Raw genomic sequence first — 24,823 nt, forward strand, 5'->3', positions numbered from 1 at the left:
TATGAAAACAGCACATTGTACCCCTTTATTTCACTAATTTACACAGCTATGATTTAACAATAAAAAAAAGTATGCAACCCCCCCCCATAGTTCTCTAGTGTTTTTTTTCTATGTACACAAACAGGCATATCTCTGTATTCCTGCATGTATATAAAATAGATTAATAAAAATGGACTGATGCTTTACTAATAATTTTGCAATTTGTTTGTTTTCATTTAACAAGATGTCCTAGATGTCAATCCTTTTCTGATATCCTACCTCACATCCTACACTAGGTATATGTATCATTCGTTTTAATGGCTGCATAGGATTTCATGGTGAGTTCGTAACATAATTCATTTAACTAGTCTCTATTGCTGATGTTTGGATTATTTCCATTCTCTTCCTATTACAAACAGTGCTGCAACTCTTTTACATATGTCTTTACTCATTCGTGCTAATATTTCTGAAGGGTAAATTCATGAGAGTGGAATAGATGGGTGATAGTGTATATATACAAACCTTAAAGTGATATAGAACTATCAAGGTATTCCCTACTCCCATAAATTTTGTTCTAAATTATAGTCCTAGTAGTAGAGCTTGAACAATCCCTCATTAACACTGACTATTAAGAATCTTTTTTATCTTTGCTAATCTGATGGGTAAAATGCTATGCCATTATTTTAATTCTCATGTTTTTAGTTATATGTGAAGTTGGTCACATGTTACTGACTAATTATATTTCTTCCTCTGTAATGTGCTTGCTTATAGGCTGTCATTAGAGAAAAGGAGTCCAGAATGGCAGAAAATTGCAAGGCAACTTCCTTGCTGTGTCAGGCATGACTTGGGCCCCTTTTCCCTTACTAAAATAAACTAGAGGTACCACAGAAGAGAAACAGGCAACAGGCCATACAAATGAGTAAAAATAATTCAAAGTGTGGGTATAGGAAAGCAAAATGAATGAAGAACATTTAGGCCAGAGACTAGAAGACTGAAGGGGGAGGGGAAAGGAGGAAGCCTTATGTTTCTGTTTGTGCTGCTGTAATATCCATACGTGGGTGATTTACCATGTTTTCTGTTCATTTATCATGAATAGAAATTTATTGGAAGGCTGAGGAGTCCAAGGAGTCCAATTTATCATGAACAGAAATTTATTGGAAGGCTAAGGAGTCCAAGATCAAGGTGCTGGCTGGTTTGGTGTGTGGTAACGGCCTAGTCTCTGCTTCCAAGGTGATGCCTTAAATGCTGCATCCTCCAAAGGGAAGAAACACTGCTTCTTATATGGCAGAAGAACAGAAGAGCAAAGAGAGGGCAAGAGGGAGAGAAGGAGACTGCAGTCGCCCTTTTGTAAGGAGCCCATGCCGGAGATAACCACCCTACTCCCACGACAACGGCATTAATCCATTCACGAATGTGGATCCCTCATGGCCCACTCACCTCCTATTAGGCCCCACCTCTCAACACTGTTGCACTGGGAATTAAATTTTCTCCTAAGTTTTGGAGGACACATTCAAACCATAGCAATGAGTCTTTTGAAAGGGTGGCTGATGAGTGCTCTTTCTGCTAGAAACATGACCAACTGGAATTCCCGTAGTTGGGCTTTGTCCAGCGTAAGAAAGGCTTTCTGATTGTAAGTTCCATTTCTAATCTACATTTCCATGCTTAGAGACATTTCACCTCAACTGGAGACAATTTTGGTATAGTACCTCTTATATTTTACATCATGGAGTATAATCTTCCAAATACCTCTATGTTTCTTTTTAAGGCTAGAGAATTTTGAAATGGTCAATTCAAACAGATTTAACTAAAAGTTTGGGGCTTTTTCGAGCTCAGTTCCTGCTGCAATGTTTGGAACTGCCCCTTACTCTTCCCACTGCAGCAGGAAGTCCAGTGCTTTGCAGGTCTCATTTTTGGAGTTCTGTCCTCTGTCTTGTTGTCGATTCTGGCCCTATAGTTATGACAACAGCCCAGGCTGTAGCTGTGAGGTCCCCTGTCTTGATGGGATATGATCAAGTGTTTTATATTTAGGGAGTTCCCAATGAAAGGACATAACCCCAATACCAGCCCCCCTGGCATGCAGTCTGCCCCCTCCTCCCTGCAACAATCTTGACTCCAGTCTTCTCACTGGGCCCTTTTTCCAATGCCACAAGAGGGAAGTACCACCCATCTCTCCAGACCCACCAACTTCCCTCTCCTATGGAGAGAATTGCAGAATCCAAGCCAGAAAAAAAGGATCTTAGACTCCTCCTAACCCCTCCCCACTCTCACATTCTAGTAGTGGCTAGATCTTGCCAACTATTTCTAAAATAGGACCCAGTTTCTTTTTTCTTTCTTTATTTTTTTTTTTTAGAGACAGAGTCTTACTGTGTCATGCTCAGTAGGGTGCTGCGGTGTCACAGCTCACAGCAACCTCCAGCTCTTGGACATAGGCGATTCTCTTGCCTCAGCCTCTTAAGTAGCTAGGACTACAGGTGCCCACCACAACACCTGGCTATTTTTTTGTTGCAGTTTGTCCAGGGCTGGGTTCAAACCTGCCACCCTTGGTATAGCAACAGGTGCTGCCCAACCCAGTTTCATCCCAATTTTCCTGCCTTAGTCTAAGCCCTTTCTCCTTTTCTTGAGTGAATTCATTGGCCTGCTGGATTCTGCCAACCCATTTCCTCATATAACTATTTGTCTATTCATTCATTTATTCATCCATTCGTCTGCCATACTGTGAGAACTGACTTTATCTTTGTGCCCAAAGACTGAGTTATTAATTACAAAGAATGCGTCCAGAAAATCAGCCCTCTTTGTTCAAAGGAATTAGAGGCTCTTTGGGGTAGGATTCCAAAGGTAGTTCAACTTGAAGCGTCCTTGAAGTGTGTATAAGTAATTTGGTAAGTGTGGTGAGCCAGACATCCAGCAGTCATCTCCCGTTCTCTCTTGCTGCAGTGATGCTGTTTTGTTCACCCTCTTCCATGCTCAGGAAGTGGCTTTGCAATCAGCTGCTGAAGGTTAATCCTGATTGAGTGAAATAAATCCAGGTTATTTCCTTTGCAGTGATCATCTTGGGCTAATAGGATCTTGAAGAAAAAGCTGCTGAGAGGGAGGAAAAGGCTTTGGCATAGGTTTTCTTCCCTCATGAAAAGAGATTCATAGGAAGCAAAGCCCCGCCTCTTGGCCGTCATTGTAGGCAGCAGCCATTCTGCGTCTGGGAGGGGAGACAGCAGCAAATGCGGAAGGTGGCAGAGCAGAGAGTTGGAAAGCGTTTGGCTCCTTCAAGGTGTCATCAAGCCTGTGAATTAAGCAACTTGGAAACGACCTATCTCAAACTCTCAGGATGGGAGATAACAAACCTATTGCATAAATCACTTTTAGCTGGGCCTTCAGTTACTTGCAGCCTAAAGAATTGTGCAGGCAGGACGCAGCCCAACCAAAGTAGAATGACTATTTCCTGGCTCACAATCCTGGGGTCACAGTAGGCATTGTTTGTTTCTCTGATTTCCCCAAGGTCCAGCCTGCAGACTGCAGGGTGTTTACTGAAAATCAGATCTGTAGCCTGGCCTGATGGGGAAGTGTAAGACCAAGAGCTAGAACATGGACTGGGGACCTTCTCTTCCACTCCTGTTTTATGACAGAGAATTTCCCAGCATATCCAGAAATATCATCCACACTGGAAAGGCAGCTTGACCATCAGCTGGGTGATTTTTCAAGAGAAGCTTCAAATCTGATTGAAACCAATTTTTTTATATATCTCTTGGCTTGCTAAGCACGTGCAGATTATAGGGATGTACATCTAGAAGAAGAACCCAGGGACAGAGGCGTTTGGTGTTCTGAGTACAGAGTGGGTGGACTTTTGATGGACGATAAAGAGAACAACAAGCACACTTTATAGGAAATGCAGAAAAGCATTCCCAATCTTGCTATACAGAAAAGCACTATGTTTTTTTCTTTTTCCTCACAGTTTTTTTCCCCCCTCTCCTGATGTTAAAGTGTGAGCATTTCCCCCTCATCATTAAAAGTTCTCTGAAAACTGACTTTTGGACAGGATGATCTAAGTCCAGTCCCATGGTGTGACTAGTGTGAACTTCTAATTCTGTCAGAATAAAATTCCCTCCTGGATCTCACTGGTTGCTCTGTCTGTTCCGTGTATGTTAAGCTGAAGTGTCACCTGTCATGCTACAGTGGCAGAATGCCTGCAGCCCATGCCCGAGGTGGAGTGGGAGGGATGATAGGAAAGGATAAACCAGCAAAGAGAGAAATCTAGGAAGAGGGCAAGGCGGAACAAATCATTACGATCTTTAAGTAGAACTAAAATCAAAGCCTCAATCCAGCCATGCCCTGAGTCTGATTCCTCTTAGGAAAGTTTAATTTAATAGTGTTGAGCTCTTCCAAGGTATAAGGCACGCGTGCTTCCGGGTGTCTTAGGGAATCTGGGAATGAGTAGCAAGCTTCTTCACTCGCCTCCTGCTAACTTCACTCTCAGGGGACTTGGCTAGGAATGGAAGAAGGATCCAGGCAAATCCATGCCTGCTTCCATAAGGGTGGCTCAAAATGCTGGCTGAGCAGCAATTTCCTGGGCTACTGGTCAGCACCCCTGAGGCCCTCAAGCTCCTGTTCAGGGCATGTGCCTCAGGGGCCCTAGTTGAAAGGGGCATAAGTCAGCAGGGTTGCTGGAGTCCCTCAGGAGTGAGGCTGTCACCATGCCTTCTGAGCCTCATCTCTGTGTCTGTCACCTCTCAGTGCCCTCTGGTTGGGGGAGGGGACGCTGGCAGACACACTATACCTGCTTTGTGACTACGTGTCTCCCCGAGGGTGTGTTCTTATGCCTTGTGCAATGACTGCTGAGTGGCTGGGCACAGATCTGAGTGTGTTTCCCAGGCAGCTGGCATGGTGAAACCTGGCTGGCCCAGCTCCCTTGTGAACACTTGGCTCCCCTTGTCCCTTAACAGACGCTCGACATGGTAGTGGGAACCGGCTTCAAAGATCATTCACAACACACCTGTGTTGAGTGAGATCTTGCTTTGTGTATATATAACATGATTCCCAGGGATCAATGAGGCTGAAATCAACAAAACAAACAGAGGAATAATGCAGATTGTTTGTATTACTAATAATAGATAATGCAATAGCTATTTATTGAGCATTTGCCATGTGCCAGTCTTTTATATGTTAATTCATTTAAGCCTCACAAAACCTCCCGAGGTAGCTATGATTAATATCCTCATTTTACCATGAGGAAATTGGGGCCCGGAGAAGTTAAGTAACTTGCCCAGGGTCCACGGTTGTAGAGCTAGGACTGAATGACAAGTCCATACATGTGACCCTAACCTGCTATACAAGTAATGTGTTTTTAGCTGCCTCATATCCTTGTATTCCTGAGATAAGCTCTGTTGGTCATTTTTTTTTTCTTTAGCTCAAATTGAAAATCTAAAATTTTAATCAGGATTTAAAAATCTCCACTTTTAAGTGAAACTGAGCTCTAATTCTCTCTCTTTCACTAATGACCACTAGGAGAGAAGGGAAAGACTTTCTAAGTAAAATAGGAGACCCAAAACCAATTAAGAAAAAACCAGACAAGATGACTACACACTTAGTATTTTTTAAAATGTTAAAATTACCATAAATGAAATAAAAAATAACAAAAGTTTAGGAAAATATTTATAATTCAAATGACAAATAGTTCATATCACTTCTCCCCCCAATTCTATAAGTTATAAGGAGAAGAAAAATAAGCCAATTAAAAATGAATAAAGAATATGGCTGGGTACGGTGGCTCATGCTATAATCCTAGCACTTTGGGAGGCTATGGTGGGAGGGTCTCTTGGGGCTAGGAGTTTGAGGCCAGCCTAGGCAACATAGCAAGAGTCTCAAAATAAAATGCCAGGCATGGTGGCATGCACCTGTAGTCCCAGCTACTGGGGAGACTGAGGTGGGAGGATCACTTGAGCCCAGTTCTAGGCTGCAGTGAGCTACTGCACTTCAGCCTGGGCAACAGAGTGAGACCCTATCTAAAAAAAAAAAAAAAAAAAAGAAAAGAAACAAAAAATACAGAATATGAATAGCGATTCACAGAAGAAGAAATCTAAATGGCCAACTATATTGCAAGATCCTCATTATTGCAGGAAAATATAAATTAAAACAGCATTAACATAATTTTTCATAAATCAGGCCAGTAAAAATTAAAAAAAGGTTTATTATATCTATGGTAGACAAGGATACAAAAATAGCCACTCTCTATGGTGAAAGTGTGAATTACTACAATTGATTTAAACCATCAGGACAATTTTCAGTTACTCAATTTCCCAATCCCCCTTATAACTATCAGCGGTCATGTAACCCAGTTCTGGTCAATGAAATGTAGGAAAAGAATGCTGCAGAATCTCTAGAAAGGCTTTTGCTTGGCTAATATAAGGTATAAATGTGGCTATTGCTACCTTTTCAACTTTACTTGAATAAACATGATTGATGCTTGGAGTTGTGGCAACCATTCTGTAACTAGGAGGAGACAAGCACAATAACAAAATGGCAACAAGCTAAGGAAAACAGCATAAAACATACAAGCACCCGGATTCCTGAACTAATAGCCACTACCACTTACTTCCAGGCCCTGGTTATATGAGAGTTACAGAGCATTATCTGTTTAAACCTCTCTTAGCAGTGTTTCTTTACTGGTGGCCAAAAATATGTCTCTAATCAGATACTTGCCTACCCTTTATCCACTTACGTGTGACTCCATCCTACTAATGATAGCCCCAGTATGTAGGCATATATGTGCCATTTACATATAACATTGTTTTTGGAAGCAAAGAACTGAAAACAAATGGGATGTCTATCAATAGCCATAAGGCTAAACAAAAATGTCCTATGTTTTCACAGTAAAATGTTATATAGCTATTAAAAAGAATGATTTAGACTGATTGAGTCATCCTTCCACTTTGGCCTCCCAAAGTGCTGGGATTACAAGCATGGGGTGTTTGTGTTTTATATCAACAACCCCCTGAGCTGAATAGGTGGGAACTAACCAGGCAGGAGAGGCTCAGAAGGGAGTGGCACAGCCAGCAGGGAGAGGGATGCAGCCAAACCCAGGCCTTGGCCTCAGGCCTCCTTTCATCACAGGTCCTGGACCTGCACTCTGGTGGGGGGCTTCTTTCCCAAAGTCTGGTGGGAGAGTCATGCTGCAGGGAGGGGTGAGGCTGCTCTCTCTGTTCTGGTGGGACAGAGTTTTTAAAGCAAAAATGGCTCCTCACAGCACAGTCCTCCTGGATGTCACATTTCCAGCATCCTTTCCTGCAATGAGCAGGGCAGAGTAACCACAGAAGGCCCAGCCCCAGTGAGTGGATCTGTTCCCCTGCCCAGCTCTCAACTTCATCTCCATCCTAAAGGGCATCCCTGCTGGACGCAGGTGGAGGACTTCCTAGCACTTGTGCACACACATAAGAAGCTGGGCTTCTATTGGAGCAAATGGCCCTGGAAAGAGGCCTCCTGCCCTTTCCCTTTCAGCATAAATGTTCAACTTATTTTTATTCCCAAGTGCGAAATTTGGCTTCTGAAAAGCAATCGCCTGCTTGTATGTGACCTCAAACATCAGCCACGTGGTAGTCCTTACAGGTCCCTGCATGCACAGGATTTTTCCCACTTCTCTTAGATGATCCTACTTGAAAGGAGGCCCAAGCCTCTGTGTCTCCCCAGAAGCTAACATCTGCTGGATATTAAGGAATATGCTTGAGGATGGAGAGGGTAGGATGCCCTGGGTGGGCACCTGGCACTCTCAGCTCCAGGCATCACACCTCCCCCAAGTCACCTGCTCCCTGGGGCTCGATGTATTCCAGAGAGGAGTAGGGATTGAATTAGAATCACCTGGAGAGATTTTTAAAAGTTGCCCGAGGTCCATTCCCATGTATTCAAATTCCTCATTTATCTGGGGAGATAATATCCCAGTGAAACAGATTTTGCTAGGCTCAGCTTCTGTAACTATGGGTAAGTTACCCCTGATTTCTAGAGGTGAAAGACTGTGGCAGAAACCTCAGGGCCTGTGGAAGTAATAAGCCCTATAGAGAGCAGTTGTGGAACAGAGAACAGGAGACAGGGAGGAGGAGTGTGTGTGTGGGGGGGAATTCCAGGTGGGTGCAGGGCAGGGAACTCTGAGCCAGAGAGGAGGCAAGGCTAAGGTCGTACTCAAATGCACCCAAACAGGGCCAGTTATGAGTTAGGGCAACCAGGAAAAAAAGTTGTCTAAAGTTTGGGACCCAAAAAAGGCTGGATCGAGGCATCAATCCACGTCCAGAACATGGATTTCAAGTTTTCAATTGCAAATTACCTGGATAGATGAGGAAAGGTCTGGCTTGACTCAAAATTCATAGCTGCTTTTCCCAGAAGGGGTGCTCTGTATCCTAGATGGGCCAGTGCACCTAATTAGGATCAAGGGCAGTCACTGGACCCTGATTCTGGCAGGTAGGCAGTCTTGGCAGAAGGAAGGCTTAGAAATTGGGGAGGAAAAAAATGGAAACAAGTGAAAAGTCCCATAGATTAGAAATAAGGTCTGAATAGAGTGATAAGCGGAAGAAGAGAAGGCATGTGCAGTGGGGTGCTGCTTCTTTTAAGAGGTGGGGAACACTTTGCTGAGGGCCAGGAGCCAGGCCAGGGAACTCAGGATAGAGTTCCATCTTTCCATGCTAGGCTGATTCAGAGCCCTTTGAGGGCTGGAAAACAGGTCCACATTTTCATTCCTTGCTACAAAGAGCTGAACCTTCTTTGGGGACCAATATTTCATGCTATTCAGCAACTATTTCACCCTTCACTTCTCCATTAGCTCCTCATATATTGCACATATCAGTCCCACACAGAAGTTAGAAGGGCAGAGGCTGTGCAGAAGCATTTAAGCTTGATCGGGTCCCATTTATTTTTGTTGTTGCTATCTAAGGACACAATAAACAAAACAAATAGACAAGATTTAGAATGAGAGAAGATATTCACATGACAAAGGGTCAATAACCAGAATCTATAGAGAACTCGAGCGAATCAACAAGAGCCAACAACCCAATGAATCACTGGTTGAGAAATCAACAGAACCTTTTCTTAAGAAGAGAAAAGAATGGCCAACAAAGACATGAAGAAATGCTCATTGTCCCTGAGCATCAGGAAATGCAAATCAAAACCACTCTGAGATATCACCCAACCTCAGTGAGAATAGCCCACATCACAGAGTTCCAGAGCTGCAGATACTGGCACGAGTGTAGGGAGAGGGGAACACATATACACTGTTGGTGGTGGGATTGCAAACTAATACAGCCTTTGTGGAAAGAAGTATGGAAAATCCTCAAAGAGCTAAAAGTAGACCTTCCGTTTAATACTGCAATCCCATTACTAGATGTCTACCCAGAAGAAAAAGAATCATTTACCATAAGGACATTTGCACTTGAATGTTTATAGCGGTTCAATTCACAACTACCAATATGTGGAAACAACACAAGAGCCCATCAACCCATGAATGGATTAATAAACTGTGTATATATGAATACATGAAATACTAGTCAGCCATAAAAAAGATGGAGACTTTAAATCTTTTGTATTTACCTGGATAAAGCTGAAGAATATTGCCTTTAGTAAAATACCTCAAGAGTGGAAAAGCAAGCATCCCATGTACCCAATACGAATTTGAAACTAGTAGATGAACAACCAGGGGCCCACATGAGAGAAAAACACAATTAAATTCAAGAAGGGTGAAGTGGGGAAAGGGCTCAGTGAGCTCCTACCTAACAGGTACAATGGGGGTATATGGCATACCTCATGGGGTGAAGGACTCAAATACAACTGGGACTTTTCCTGACAAATGCAAATAATGTAACCTAATCATATGTACCCTTATATTAATCCAAAATAATAATAATTTAAAAAGACGTGCAGAGGCTTTGCTATGGGTTCGTTAAGACCTGGGTTGACAGTTTCAGAACAATTTCTTACAGTTAGAGACCAGGCAGTGGGGAACAGGGGAGGGTCAGCCTGGGATGGGTGGGGGTATGGTGGGAGATGGACATGTCAGTTTTTCCTTTCAACTAGCCTGAGCAGAGAAGATCCAGGTAAATGCAGGCCTTCATTCAAGGCCTCACTTTCAGATGGCTATTAAATCTGAACCCCAAAGGGTAAACTGTATTAGGTTTCACTTCCTCTGCAAAGCCTTTTCAAACCTTTTCCTGAAAACTGTATCCCCACACTAATTTGTCCCTTCACTGAGTCCTGTAGTGCAGTGGTTCTCAAATTTGAGCAGGTGTCAGAATCATCTGCAGGGCAGGGGGGTTGTGGGGCATCCCTACAGGGGTTCTCAAACTGCGGCCCGCCGGCCACATGAGGCGGCGTGATTGTATTTGTTCCCGTTTTGTTTTTTTACTTCAAAATAAGATACGTGCAGTGTGCACAGGAATTTGTTCTTTTTTTTTAAACTATAGTCCAGCCCTCCAATGGTCTGAGGGACAGTGAACTGACTCCCTGTTTAAAAAGTTTGAGGACCCCTGTAGGTCTGGGCTGGGGCCTAAACATTTGCATTCCTAACAAGTCCCCAGGTGATACTGCAGCTGCAGGTCTGGGACCATACTCTGCAAACGACAGCTGTTAACATATACCGGCTACCTTATAATTCCATGGTTACTTGTAGTTTGTCTAGGAATAGTCCAGAGTTATTCTCTGCATATCAGTTTGTCTTCCCAGCCAGATCTCAATTCCTTTAGGGCAGGGATTGAAGGTTATATATTTTCCTCCACATTGGTTAGCATTGTTGGATACACAGCAGATTAAATACTTACGTGCTGGGAAGAATTTCAAAGAACTTGATTTCTTCAAGCAGACAGGGATCAACTATGACTAGTTTTAGGATTTTCACATTTTGCAAATGATCATTCAGTCTTTCCTCATCATTCATATTTGAAGAGAAAACTTTTCACTTGCTTCAGCAATTCTTTAACCCAATTTCATTAAAGAAAAACTCCACTCTTGATTTAGGAAAAAAAGACTTCATTCCTTCATCCTTCCAAACAAGGTACAGTACAATTGAATAACAAAATGCACATTACTGAAAACAACTGCATCTTACATTGCTCACTACTCTTTAAATATGATTCAGATATAAGGAAAAGAATCGCTAATCACATTAACATATTACAGAAATCAAAATTAACTTACCAAACAAAATAAATTAAAACATTAAATATTAACTTTTTCAGTGCAACATATACAGAAGTCAGAGTAATGAGTTCTAAAAAAAGCATCAGGTTTGTTACAATAAAGATAATAAAAAGTTGAACATTTCAGTAAGTTATTAAGTTAGGAAGAGGAGTTGCTTTTCAGCCCTCTGCGTGTGTGTGTGTGTGTACCACTAGATCTTTCAGAAGCCTGAAAAATCAATGGCTAGAAAGAAAAGGTCTTATTTTAGGACATTAAAAACATGCATTTGTCTTATTTGTGTGATGTCCACTTGGTCCTAGGCTTTTGAACCATTCCACCCTCCTGAGCTGGGCAGGTTGGGAGAGATCAAAGTCAAGAGCCTACTAAGGGACTGGGGGGGAGGGGTTTCTCCTGAGCAGTGTTATCTAACTGAGCAGAGTTATCTCCTTGGTCCCTCTCTGCCAAGTTGCATGAAAAAACAACTGGTGCCCAATGTGCCCTGAAACACCCGGTCTGAAGATAATCAGGTGGTTTTCTATCCTGGCAAAGCACAATCCTCAAGAAGCCTCAGATCCACAAATTCTCTACCCTCTCCAATGTGGGTGTGTGGTGTCAATCCCACCTTCATCTCCTTTCTCAGGTAAAAGGACTCTAGAGCTATTCTGCCCATTGTTTCTGCTGGGAAACAATGGCAAACTTAATCCCCTGCTCCATTCCACATGTGTCCAGCTGAGCCCTGTCTCCTATATCAAAGTTAGCTGTTATCTGTCTTTCCATGTAGAAGAAAATGTTTCTGGCCAATATGCTTTAAGAAGTTGGAGCCTGTGGAGTAGCAGGAGAACCCAGGCTCCACAAAAGATTTGGAAACCTTTTAAAAAATTAATTTTTTTAAATGGGGGCTTTGCATCGTCTGCAGAGCTGTTGGAAACAGCTATGTTCCCTATTGCCAGGGATGTGGCTGCTTACAGGTCAAGCCTCTGGAAAGATTCTCTAATTGTAATGAACACATCTTTAAAAAGGGCAAGGAAACACAGGAAATATGCAGAGGTGTATTAGAAGATGCATTTTTAACCTGAAAAGGGAACATATTTTACAGTTAGCCAAACAATGACCACTGCCCTGAGATGGCAGAGGAAGCCAATGTCTGCCACTCATGTGATTTTTGAGGAAGAAATCACCAGAGAGCAAGGCTATCCTACCCTGGGGTGTGGACAATGGTCCAACCAGGCCTGCCTGGACCCACCACTGCTTTCAACCCTTTTCAGACCTGCTGTTTATAAAGGACTGATCTGGAAGGCACTTCTAGGGAGGCATGTGTTTGAGCCCATTGGCTGCATGGGTGTACAGGCACGGGGAAGGGCACCAGCAGTGGCAACTTGCTAGATCCAAGAACTGGAAGTTCTCCGAAGTTCTTCCCGTCCTCATCTTCTCATACCTCCTGCAAAGTCTCTTGAAAGCCAATTGCTGATGGGGTCTAAGAACCAGTGTCAACCGACTGGTCTGTGAGCAGGACGCTCCAGTCAAGCTTTAGTCCACATTATCTATTGCTATAAGACTAGCACAAGGAATGGAAACTCACACCTATTTTGTTTAATAATAAACCTGGGGCTTATAACTGACATTGCTAGAGAGCCAGCTCTGAACAGATCTGATTTCTGCACGTAGTGTTGCAGGTGGCATCATTAAGTCAGACTCATCATTAAGTCAGACACGGGTCATATCCTTGTCTCAGTTATAAAAAATAAAGAGAAAATGCATGAAAATGGTTCTTCCAGACCAGGGAAGATTAGGCAGAGGACAAAATTTTCTGAGAGAAATTTTAAGCCAACTTGATATATTTTAAATGCCTTTTTCACGATGTGATAAGCTAGTAGGGTTAACAGAAGGAAAGCTTTCACTTTTCAAGTATTAGTGAATAAAGAGTTTCCTCACACAAAGAGTTTATACATTATTTCATTGTTATTCTGTTTCCAAGTTTTAATGAAAACCCCTAAAGACGCACTCCCCATTTTATTTGACATAATCCACTGCTTCCCACAGCCCCAAGGGGTCAGACCAGACCCAGATGCTCAGGAGAACAGTTTTTTCTCTGGAGGGGAAAGCAAGACCAACATGGTGGAGATGGCTTGTCAAATGAGTTTTTGTTAATAAAACGAGCATCATGAATGGAAAAGAAAAAAATCACTGGAATATTTAATGTTTGAAAATAAATAGGAAAGTTACATTTCTCCTTTTAAAAATAAAGCAAGAAGCCAACCAAGCAACAAAATGGAAAATGAGTGACTGATCCTTCTTTAATGGCCTTGGCCTGAAATGCCCACGGCTCCCTGCTAATGCCCTATTTCTAAATATCCTCTTAGGGGGCTCACGAGGAAGTGAATCCATGGAATCCATTTAACCACTGAGCAGGATAGCATGAATCGTGTTTATACTGTGCAGACACACACAGGCATTCATTCCTTTCTTCTCTCCTGCAAACAGAGGGGGCAGATCCCTGCTATTGCTTTTGCTAACTTTTCTACCAGAATGTATCAGGGAATTTACCTACTTTGTGTCTCAAATGGCATGACCGCTGAACCCCAATCTTTGTTCCTATGAGCAACTCATCCATCTCCACACCCCCCCCCCGGAAGGCTTTCCCCAAGCCTGATCTGTGTCAAAGAGGCCAGAGTTGGTAATCAATACAGCAACACATACATCATTAATGTAGAAGTGTGAGGGTTTTATGCTTTTTACATCGACTTAAGAGATTAAAAATAAAACCATTATCAGTCTAATAAATAAGAAATTATCTCTGAGGGTGGTGACAGCATGGGATGGTCTTCAACATCATGTGTCCATGGAAGATGTTGGGTTGGCTGATGGTCTTGCTGCCAGAGGACATGGCTCCTTTTAAAGTTCATGTAACAATAAGTAGTTTTCCCTTCTCTACTTTCTTCACCAATAAGCGGGTGAGAGAAAACTGTAACTACAGAAATCTCCCATGTTGGGCAGGATTCTGTTGTGGGGAGGTGCCCCAAGAAAAAGAAATATAGCCCGGAATCCATGCCTGGCAAAGACAATTGCACACACCTGGACTCAGACACTGACTGATGTACACACCTCGTCTAGAGAAACAGAAGTCCACCTCTTTGCAGGTCTTTTTTTTACTAGTCTTTAAATTGTGGCCCACTGATTTCTTCTCTAGGTCGCACCAAATAACCCCAAGCAGACAGAGTTTTGAAGACCCACAGAAGACAAAAAGGCTGCATGAGTGATCACAGGCAAAGGAGGAAAGGTCTGCCAGCACATCCAGGCACCTCTGGCAGTCCTGTCCTGAAGAAGTTCTTTCTTCACAGGGCTGCCACATAGTCCCCCCGGCCGAACTCTTCCTCTGGGCTCTTCAAACCACTGGCAGGAAGGAAAAACAGGTTAAGCACTGTGGGCCAGACCTCAGCCATGTTAGGAAACCAAGTTTGGGATAGAGACTTGGAGATGGCATCAGCCAATGTCACCAGGTTCTCTTGGGCAAGTTAGGCCTGAGTCCAACTTCTGCTGGTTTAACCTCAGGGACCACAACTTGTGACACTGTGCTTTCAGTGCCAAAGAAAGCCAGAAAGGTGGACTGAAAGTGAACCAGTTATAGAAGGCAGTGGGTGGGGACATGCACCCTGTTAAGGGCCTCAATTCAACCTAGCCTGTGTTCCCTGGTAACGGGTGGCGTGATGGGCAGCTCATGAACCGGTTCAGCCTCCCTAAGGCCATATAAAAATGGACCCATTTATTTTTCAATGAGTGGGCCCTGGGCATATTCTCTGTGGCTTTTGTGGTGAGGCGGCATGGACACAGTCCTCAGCTCCCAGCCTGGCATCGTCCTACCCTAGCCCCGGTCCCTTTTGTTGTTCCTCTGGGGATGGGGTTACCCTGGCCCAGAAGTGAATCACTGCTGGTGTGCTCCAGCAGGGCTCATGTGTGAGCGGCCCCAGTTCACCTGTCCCTTCCACCCCACAGGCCTAGCTGGTGCTCTATGACGTCATGGAGGTGTGCTTCACCTCAGGGAGAAGGACTTCAGCCCAGGTGGCCACCACTGAGAGGCCAGACCCATCTTAAGGCTCAGAGCTACTTCTTCTCAAATGAGAAGAAGCAACATTAACAAGAAGCTTTTTCTACACCAAATGCCTCTGCTTAGGTTCAGACTACAAGTTTTCTTAAAAGATTTAGACATTCTTCTATTGGTGCTTAAAAAAGTATTTACCTTTATTAGCTCAGTGGATTAGCCCAAAACAGTGGAAGGGAGATGTGAGTGGGGTCCTCAGAGACCCAGATTCTCACTTTAGCTCCCCCACTGATACATGGTAGGACCCAAACAAGTTTTCAGCAGACTCAATTTACCCACATCACTCATGAATCACCATCCTATTAAGGCCACTGTAAAAATGAATGAATTCGCTCCTTAAGAGCTGTGGGCCTCCTTAATCTAAAGCAGTGCTCTTGTGCAGTTACTGAGTGCTCATTTACTGTGGATGAATACTCTGGTCACTGGAGTGAAGAACAAACAAATGGTGCTCTTGGGCCTTCAACTCCCTCTGGCTCAGATCACCATGAGATTTAGTGGCCACATGAGTGTCCAGCTTCCCAGTTGCTTGCCTCCATGATCTTTCCACACATGCTGGAGCTTCTGGAATATAATCTTTACTAGGGAAGGACACCTCCAGGGTGAATTGGCCTTTGGTAACTATCTCTTGATCCACTATGACCTCGAGAGGAACTTTAAGTTATGATGGGCTCTCTTGGTCAAATAGCATCTCAGAAGAGCGTGTTGATGTGAGTGAGACCCTTCTGGCTTATGTGGATAAAGGAGCTATTTGATCAATTCTATGAGCCCAGAGCAAGATGAAGGCTCTTGAGGCACAAGTCTACTTCACGGATGTTGGTAAAAATACTCATGAACAATGGTAAACTTAATGAAGATCACAGGATCTAAGAGTCTGAAGGGTCCTTAGAGATCTTCTCTCAAATCCCTCATATTACTCCTCAGAAAGGAGAAGTGACTTTCAAGAGAGAGTTGGACACCTGTTGATTCCTGAGACATTATACAAGGTATTAATATTTCATATCAATACTCATTCAATTTGAAATCTTTTTAAGAATAAGAAAACCCTGTTACTACCACACGCTAACCAATTGTGCCCCTGGAGCACTAAGAATAAGAAAACCCATCCTGGGAGATGAGGCAAGAGGATTGCTTGAGCCCAAGTCTGAGGTTGTTGTGAGCTATGATGCCACAGCACTCTACCGAGGGCAACAAAGTGAGGCTCTGTCTCAAAAAAAAAAAAAGAATAAGAAAATTGAGGCTCTGAGAGGCTAAGTAATTTGTCAAAGGTCACACAACCACAGCCAGGATAAAAGGGCTTCCCTCCAAGTAAAGCACACCTTAGAATAAATTAAACCCAACTTGGTAGAATAAAACAGCCTCTTTCTGCTTTAACCCCCAGGAACGTCTCCCCCAACTCGGGAAGGTGATTGTTTTCTATACCCAATAGTGTCTCTCAAGGGAGAGATGTCCCCTTACCTGTTTCTGAGTGGCAGCAAGCGGTCCTTCCCTTCAGGAGGGCGCTGGGCTTCTCGTGCCGGCAGACGAGGGCCCGGCACCACTCACAGTGTTTTCGGACCTGGCAGCAGCTGTGGAGACAGAAGGCACCGTCTGGAAGGAGCCTGGCAGGAGGGCCTGGCTGGCGCAGCATCTGCCCAAGGAGCCTGCTGGGCAGCTCTGGGCTCTGAAATAGCCCTCCCCTGGGGGGGCCTCCAGAGGAACAAGTGCTGAGGGGACTGATGGCCTTGCAGGGCAGTGGTCCTTTGGGACAGATGCTGGACAACAACAAGTACTCCACAGTACCAGCTTCATTTCTACAAGCCATCCTGGTCCAGCTTCTCCCGGCTGTCGGAGGGGACTGGCTACCCACCCCACTGCTTTCCCCATAGTTTGGTAACTCCACATATGTAGTAATGGCTCATATTTACTCAGACAAAGCAGCCACCTCAGCTGGCAGAGTGGTGAGGGGTTAGGAAGAGATTATTTATCAGCTCTCGACAGCAGCAAAGCAGGGAACTTGAATGGGCTGAACTGACCCATGGAAAAAATGAGTGAATCACAGATCTAAAAGAATCTTTCTTCAAGGACTAAAATTCTCTAGTTTGAGACATGCAACCTCTCTGTACATCTGTATAGCCCAGAGTCCTGAAGCATCAGGGTTATGAAGGCTCCTGCCCCACTCTGTGGGCAGGAATGGACAGTTTTCAGGATTAGCATGAAAACAAAACCTCCCACTGATTTCAGACCCTTTAATGACTACTTTCCTGCAGTCAGCTAGCCTTGCCCCAGTGACTTTCCAGGCAGGAGGATCCCAGTGGGATCAGGCCTCTAGATAAGCTGGTCCCAACTGTAACTCTGCAACTCTAGAGAGCTCCATGTCTAGAAGACCAGCAGCCTGATAGGGGTGAGGGCTGAGCCTCTGGCTCATGGATTCTGAACTTGGTTTCTGTCAGGGACAGGCTGGGAAGAGACAGCAGAGGTGGGACTGGCTGACTCCCTGGGAAGGAGAGATGCTCTCTAGGAGTCTAGATCATTCCTATCTCCAGAAAGTCTGGAAAATTAGCTTTTAGGTCTTTCTCAGGAGGCCCATGTGGGCTCTCAGTCTTGTTCTTAAATCTCTGGGACACTCCTGGCGACAGAAACAGACTATAAAAGGACAGGCAAGCACACACAGCTAGTTGGCCATGAGAAGTGAGCTGGCAGCCCTGTGGCCTGTTCCTGCTCCTTTAGGGAAGGTCCTTCTGAGCAGCAGAGCCCTAGCTGTGTCCCAGCCTGAGCCAGGCTGTCTTCTCCCTGCAAACATGCCTTCCCCGGACTGCTGGGAGTGGAATAGATACTGCCTGGGTGGGAAGGTGGGTGGAACCCACTTCAGACTTCATCCCTCAGCACTTACTGCTTGTCCAGGAGCAGGCTGTGAGCAGGCTATGGCTACTGTCAACCAGCGGGGGCTCTCAGGGACACCCCATTTATTACAAGAACCGGGGGCATATGCTTCATTCATATGGTCCAGTAGCAACAAAGCAACAAGACAGTTTCTTGTTTATCTGTCCAAATCCTAGGCATCTTCAGAGGGTTTAAATCTGGCTTCTCCCATCAACACATAGCTGCTTACTCCACGCCTTGCCAGAGGGACCCATCTGCGCTCTCCATCATAGATGAATCTACTCTGAACAGAGTGGCAGCCTTTAAGTGTTCTGTGATTCCTTGTGCATATCCAGTTAGACATAAATCTTCTGAGAGCCTGCTGTGTGACTTAGACTTCAGGTATTTCCAGGGAGTAAATCTGGCATAGTGCCACAGGCTGGGACTGCGGCATAGCCCTCCCAGAGTTTCTGCCCCTGCAGAGTGTCTACACAGGAGATGTGGGAAAGCTAATGGGGCTGGGACACATCTGAAAAGGGATGCTCTCAGTCTTCCTGGAAGATGTAACATAGGAACTGAGTTTTTGAGGATGAGGAGGGGCAGAGAAGTGGAGAGAGGGCATGAGCTTTCAGAGTTCTGGCCATTAGTTGTAACAATAGCAATAGTGGCCCTTCTCAAGGCTCATAGGATTTGGAAAGTGCCTTCTGCAGAGAGGAAGCTCTTCTGCTACTGCTCAAAGGAGGCCGGAGCTGCTCCTAGTTCTCTCCTGTGTGCCTGCGTGTTTCATCACTCTTCAGAAGGCTCCACCCAGCAATGGAGAGAAAGAGCATGCCTTGCACTGTGCAGGCCCTCAGCAGTGCGCAGACCCAACACCGGGGACCTGCCCAAGGTATAAGAGGCCTTTACACAGCTTGGCTTTATGTCATGCCAAGAGTCATCAAAGTGCCTCTTAGCCTTGCTGACACTGCTCAGACATCGCAGCAATAAGCTGTGCTGAGGTGGCTCTATTTTCTGGATATGCTACGGATGGCTCTGGTAGGGTAGACAGGTAGACAAAGGGACCTGACCTTGGGGACAGCAAATACTCACTGTATCAGCACACATGAGATGATGAGGACAGCCAGGGCCACGATGGAGACCACCACCAAGGCGGTGATGGCTTGCTTCTTCTGGCTGGCGGCGACCACAGCCAGGAGATCTGCGTGCTCACAACGTGCACCCACGTACCCAGAATGGCAACTGGGGAGAAAAGGAACATCAGTGCACTCTCTTGACAGAAGGTCTCATTCCCCAGGTCCCCAGGGAGGGCTGGGCTGGAGGGACGTAGAGCCTGCAGGAAAATCCCAAAGGGACCCCACTATCCTTTGCTATTCTAGGCAAAAGTGTCAGAAGAATATTTCTAACTTCCCTGCCACAGCCACCACTGGCTTGGAGAAGGAGGACAAACTAATCACCTTCATCATCTGGGTGAGGGCGGCCACTGCCGAGATGCTCCATGATTATTGCTACTGTGGGGGCATAAAGGCAGCAAATGCATTTAGGACATGAACTTTATTTTGGTAGTTCATAAAAATCCAGGTTTTTAAACCAAATATGTATTTTCATAATTTCTGATGATAAGAGAAAGAAAACATGCTAACTCAGCTGGAGACACAGGTTGTGGTTTTGCTTTTTTATCATAATTAGTTCTGCCTGGTCTGTGGGAAACATCTGGAAGTAGATGGGTAGGAGGCCCCAGCACCGCCACCTGGTCACTATTGGGCTGGAGAAGTCACTGCAGGTGACTTCTGTGAACCCTGGTCTGCTCGCATCTAACAGCACCCGCCTACCTCCACTCCAGACCTTGTAAAGGCACGAGTGAGGTCATGCTTGAATGTATACCAAAACCAGGTGACAGTATTCCTGCGCCGCTACTGCTCAGAGGTCCTTCAGCATCAGTCTCAGTAACAGCCTGTGGCTACACGCAAGTGACTCTCACTTGAAGGTACTTAAGGACGTACCTTGGCCAGAAGGAAGTGCTGGTCATTTTCTTTTGCAGGCTCCTCCACCTTCTAAGCAAATGATTCTCATAGAAAATACTTAGCTTGGACACTGGTCTGTTTGGTATGGGGTAACATTCTTATTGTCAATAAAAATGTCTGATCACCACCTCTGTTACAGGTGGGTGGCCTTCCCATAGGGGATGTCCCTGAGGGGCAGCCCTTTGTCATGTGCTGGATTTAAAATTTTGTTTTGTTCCCTCTCACCACTCTCCCTCCCCAAACCTTCAAACATGGCACTGATGGCAAAAGGCCTTTGAAGAGAAGGAAAACTGAAAGGGGATGAAGGTCCTGGTGTGCCTGCTACCCTGGGGGCTGGCAGGGCTGGCTCCAGAAGAACTGCATTTCTGACTCCCCGAATTCTGTGCTCCTGGGCTGCCGGACCTGGGAAGTCAGAGGGGTCTTGGAACCGCAGGATACACGTGGTATATTTTCCTAGAGCACAGATTTTGCCCAATGTTAACAAAAATTTAAACATTTTAATGTGAACGGAATAGATATTGTATGGGTTTAAGATTTATGGCAAATGAGATGTTGAAAAAATTGCTGCTCAAGGCTGCAGTCTGGGATGCCTGGTAGACAAGCCATCTTTCGTGATGCTTGATGGAAAAATCATTCACTCTCCCTATCTCAAAGCACAATTGTCATATACCTTACGTAAAGGCATTTTTTAGTTTGAATTCAGGCACTTAATCTTCTGTTAGAGGTTATTTTATATTTAAAAGTCAAGCCATTTATTTGCCTGCATACAGCCTGCTAGGGACTGGTAATGAATTCGTACTCAGGTCTGCTGCCCCTGCAGTCTGGGGTCTCTCTCACTTACTGGCTGCGCCCCCTGCATACCACACAGGGAGTGAGAAGGCCACAGAGTAAGCTCTTTTTATCCAATCTGGCTTTTGGTTTAGCTTCTAATCTTGAAAGGGTAAAAGTGATTTGAGAGCTTTAGGTTTAGCAAGGTGCAAAGAGCTTGCAGTCTTTGGTAAGTAAGGAAGTGAAGAGGGCTGATAGGATAAAAATTGCCATGCAGACTTCTCTACAGACCTGGTGGGGGTGGGAGTGGGGAAGAGAGCAGGCCCTGGACGGAGGAGGAAGAAAGTGAGGCAGATCTCTAGTAAGAAAACTTTTCTTAGATAAGGATCATAGAACTCTGGATAAGGACACCAACTCTCACAGCTAAGGGGCTATGGGATGGGGCAGGCTTTTGTTTTTAGTTCTTGTTTGGTTTGATTTTAATAACAAAATTGCATTAAGGCAAAAGCTGAGAAACACCTCAGCCTATAGGCACTGACCCTCTCCCAGAGGGGGAAGCCGACAGGGGACCAGACTAGATGCTTACGCAGTGCAGTCTGCAGAAGGCCCCTCCTCTACCCCATCCTCAAGTCCTCCCCCTGCACCCAGACAGCTGCTCTTCCCAGTGCCCTCCAGAGGCACCCAGACAGCTCCTCTTCCCAGTGCCCTCCAGAGGCACCACCCAAGTTGTGGGCTTCCTCTATGTGGTATTTTATACTCTCTCCGTGTAGGACCCTAATCCTTCCATTTCGTCTCCTACCATCTATGTTCTAGCCGGCCAAGTTGTCACCCCTGCTACTAGCCCAGTGTTAATATGTTGCCCTTAGCAAAGTACCTGGCACCCAGGGACACACCTGCAGAATGAATGACTAACCCTCCACTCACCCATCTCAACTCTTGCTGTCTACTCCACCTGGAATATTATTCCTCTCTCTTCTAATCAGACTCCATTTCAAGGGCCACTATCCTCCAAAAAGATGTAATTTACACACCTGTTCATTCACTTTTGTCACCCCTCCATTTTTCCATAGGTCATTCAATGAATCTCCCTAAACTGCTTCTCCTTCTTATAACACCCCTGGATTATGCCCTATAATCTGCTGGCCCTTCTCTGACCAGCCTCCCTTGGACCAGCCTCCTTGCTCCTGCAGGGCAAGGCTGAGCTCTGCAAAAACCTCTGGTCTGAATACTGAACACTGGGGTTGGGTGCCTGGACTGTGAAGTGGATCGTCAGGTTTCTAGCCAGGAGCTACAGTCAAGCCAACAGGAATTCTCTGTAGAAGTTTCCAGGCTGCTTCCTCCTGGAGGAAGGAGGATTTGCAGAGATCTTCTGAGAAAGGCCCAGGGTCTAGGAAGGTCAGCACCCATGACAATTTCACATAGCTTGTAATGTTCCTACTCTAACCAGCAAGCCCTGGGAGAGAAGGATTCTAATACCTCACCCACTACTTGGTTCTGAAAACTTTACGAATTAACAAATCAATATTGGGGACTCCAAGAAATCCCATTTAAATAACATAGTGGCAGCCAAATGCTAATTATAATATACACATATAATGTATTATAGCAGGCACTAGATAAACTCTCTTTTAATCCCAGTAATCACACCTGACATGTGAAGTTGGGGCTGTTATATACCTCTTTTACAGATAAGGAAACAAAAGTTTCTAGAGGCTTAGAAACCAACAACCTTTCCCTGAAAGCTACCTTTCTGGGTTAATGAAAACTGGTTTTTAAGACAACCTAACCTAGTGATTCAATGACAAATACAAACTGGATGAGACAAAAGAGAGATGGGCTGACTGTCCCACAGATGGTTTCCCAGCTATCTACGTGGCAAGGAGCAAAGGTAACCCCAGACAGTGCCATTTTAACTCACTCAGGGAGATAATACCCCCAGAGCAGGGTCACACTTTGCTGACTTTCCACGGTTTTTTTCTACCAGAGGAGTATTTGCCATTCATGCATGCTGGCCCTACACCACCAGTCCTCACAATGGCTCTGGCAAAGTTCCCCAGCACCTTATGGAAAAGTGACCATGCCAACAAGAATGCCTCTCCATCGCCCTAGTGTCACAGCTGCAAATACTCAAATCCCAGTCCCACTGCGTTAGGGGATCCACCATGCTTCTGGTGAAGGGTCCCCAATGTGGGAAGACGTGGAAGACTCCAGGTCACGGCCTAAGTGAGCTCCTGAACAGCACACCTTAGCCCCAAGCAGCCTCAACTGTAGCTGAGCTCTCCCAGATCAAAATCTCCCTGGGAGTGGGGCCTGGGTATTTTAAAGAAAGGACCAATTCTGATAAAACCAGAGTTAAGGACAACAGGAAGGTTTTAACAGTGAAACCAACAGTTCTCAACCTTGGCTGCCCTGGAACTGCCCGGGAAACTTTCAAAAATCCTGATATTCAGGCCATAGCCTAGCCCAGTGATTTTCAACTGGTGTGCCATGAGAGAGGATCTTAGGTATGCTATAAAAAATTTTTAAAGATCATTAATTAAATTGTTTTCAAAGGAAGTTCAAAGCACAGTAAGTATGTTCTTTCTCTTTTTTTCACTTTTTTTTTGATCAACATAAGTGTGATGTAGAAGTTTAACTATAGGTTCAAGTGTGCCGTGAGATAAAAGAGGCTGAAAAACACTGCCCTAGACCAACTAATTCAGAATATTTGAGAACAAGTCCTGAGCATAGGTATTTTTAGAGCTCCCAGTCAGGGGTGGGGAACCTGCAGCCTTAACTCCACTGGGGAGCCAAAGCTGAGGCCACAACAGATTTCCCAGCATTGGGATGGAGAGAGGTCCTTTCTCTTCCTAATGGTTTATAATAAATGGGGCTGCTTCTCAGTTGTTCTTTGTGAGGGAGGAAAAAGAAAAAGGTTTAGTGACTTTTTTTTTTTAATTTTCCAAGCTTCTACTAATGTTAAACTTAATTATGCTGATTATTTTAGGCACGAGCTGCAGAAGGAGTGGGAAGAGTCACCTCACCTGGCTGCCAGTGAGTCACTCTCAATTCAGCTGTTATCCTCTGTTGTACCTCAGGTGGGCACTGGTTCCCACCTGGCTGCAGGTTAGAATCACCTGGAAGCTTCAGAAAATGCCAGAGCCAAGGCCACACCCTGCAAATGCTCATTCAATTGCTCTGGGCACCCAGGTGAGTATAGTACAGGAGAGATGAAGTAAAAGGATCCATCCAGGCTGGAGATAAAAGTCAGGTGCTCCAGACAGGTGGACACGTTGAGGCCTTCTCATTTTTGTTACTGATTAAGTCTGGATGTTGCTTGGTGCTTTTCTTAGGAGCAAACTTTGTGGCTGACCACTCTGCTCTGGGTGCACAGGAAGGAGTGGGCAGAGTAAGGGCTTCCTTTGCTGCTCTAATCCAACGGTGTCATGGGACAGCTATGGGTTCCATGGTCTGTACTACTTTTATACTTCTTTCAGCAGGATAACGTCCCTCAGCCACAATGATGGCGCGGACAGCAGCCGCACCAGCAAACACCGAAGCTCTTAAGCTGTGCTGGGAACTGGGCCTGAATGTTCTCCAGTGTTGGCTAACAGAACTTCCTATAATGATGATAGAAAGGGTCTAAAGCTGGGCGGTCAAATATAGTGCTAGCCACCTTGAGGCACGGAGGGCTTAAAATGTGGCTAGTGAGGCTGAAAAACTAAATTTTAAATAATTAACAAAATCAATTCATTTAAATAGCCCCATATGTTCTAGTGGCTCTTGTCTTAAGAGCAATTGCTCTCTAGGCGTCATTGTCAATGGGTCCTGATTACAATCCTATGAAGTATAAGTATCTCTATTTTGTATACAAAGAAATTGAGGCTTATAGGGTTAAGTCACCTGCATGAGAGACCTGCCTAGGTCTGTCTCCCCCACAATCCATGTCTTTTGCTGCCGCATCCTCCTGTTTGGTGTGTGACCCTCACTATCTGCCTCTGGT

General features: G+C 44.9%; 1 protein-coding gene across 2 annotated transcripts in view; it reads right to left on the bottom strand.

Moving 5' to 3' along the window:
• Positions 1-10,951: 10,951 nt before the first annotated feature.
• TGFA (transforming growth factor alpha) overlaps positions 10,952-24,823 on the bottom strand; it is a 101,655-nt gene continuing 87,783 nt past the window's right edge. For both annotated transcript variants that reach the window (XM_053589620.1, XM_053589619.1), the window contains exons 4-6: positions 19,142-19,291; positions 16,670-16,779; positions 10,952-14,508 (exon numbers count right to left, since the gene is read on the bottom strand). In XM_053589620.1, coding sequence (XP_053445595.1) covers positions 14,501-14,508; positions 16,670-16,779; positions 19,142-19,291 — 268 coding nt within the window. In that variant the 3' untranslated portion in view covers positions 10,952-14,500. The remainder of the gene's footprint in view (positions 14,509-16,669; positions 16,780-19,141; positions 19,292-24,823) is intronic.

This window comes from Nycticebus coucang, chromosome 4 (assembly GCF_027406575.1).
Source record: "Nycticebus coucang isolate mNycCou1 chromosome 4, mNycCou1.pri, whole genome shotgun sequence".
In the NCBI taxonomy this organism is placed as follows: domain Eukaryota; kingdom Metazoa; phylum Chordata; class Mammalia; order Primates; family Lorisidae; genus Nycticebus; species Nycticebus coucang.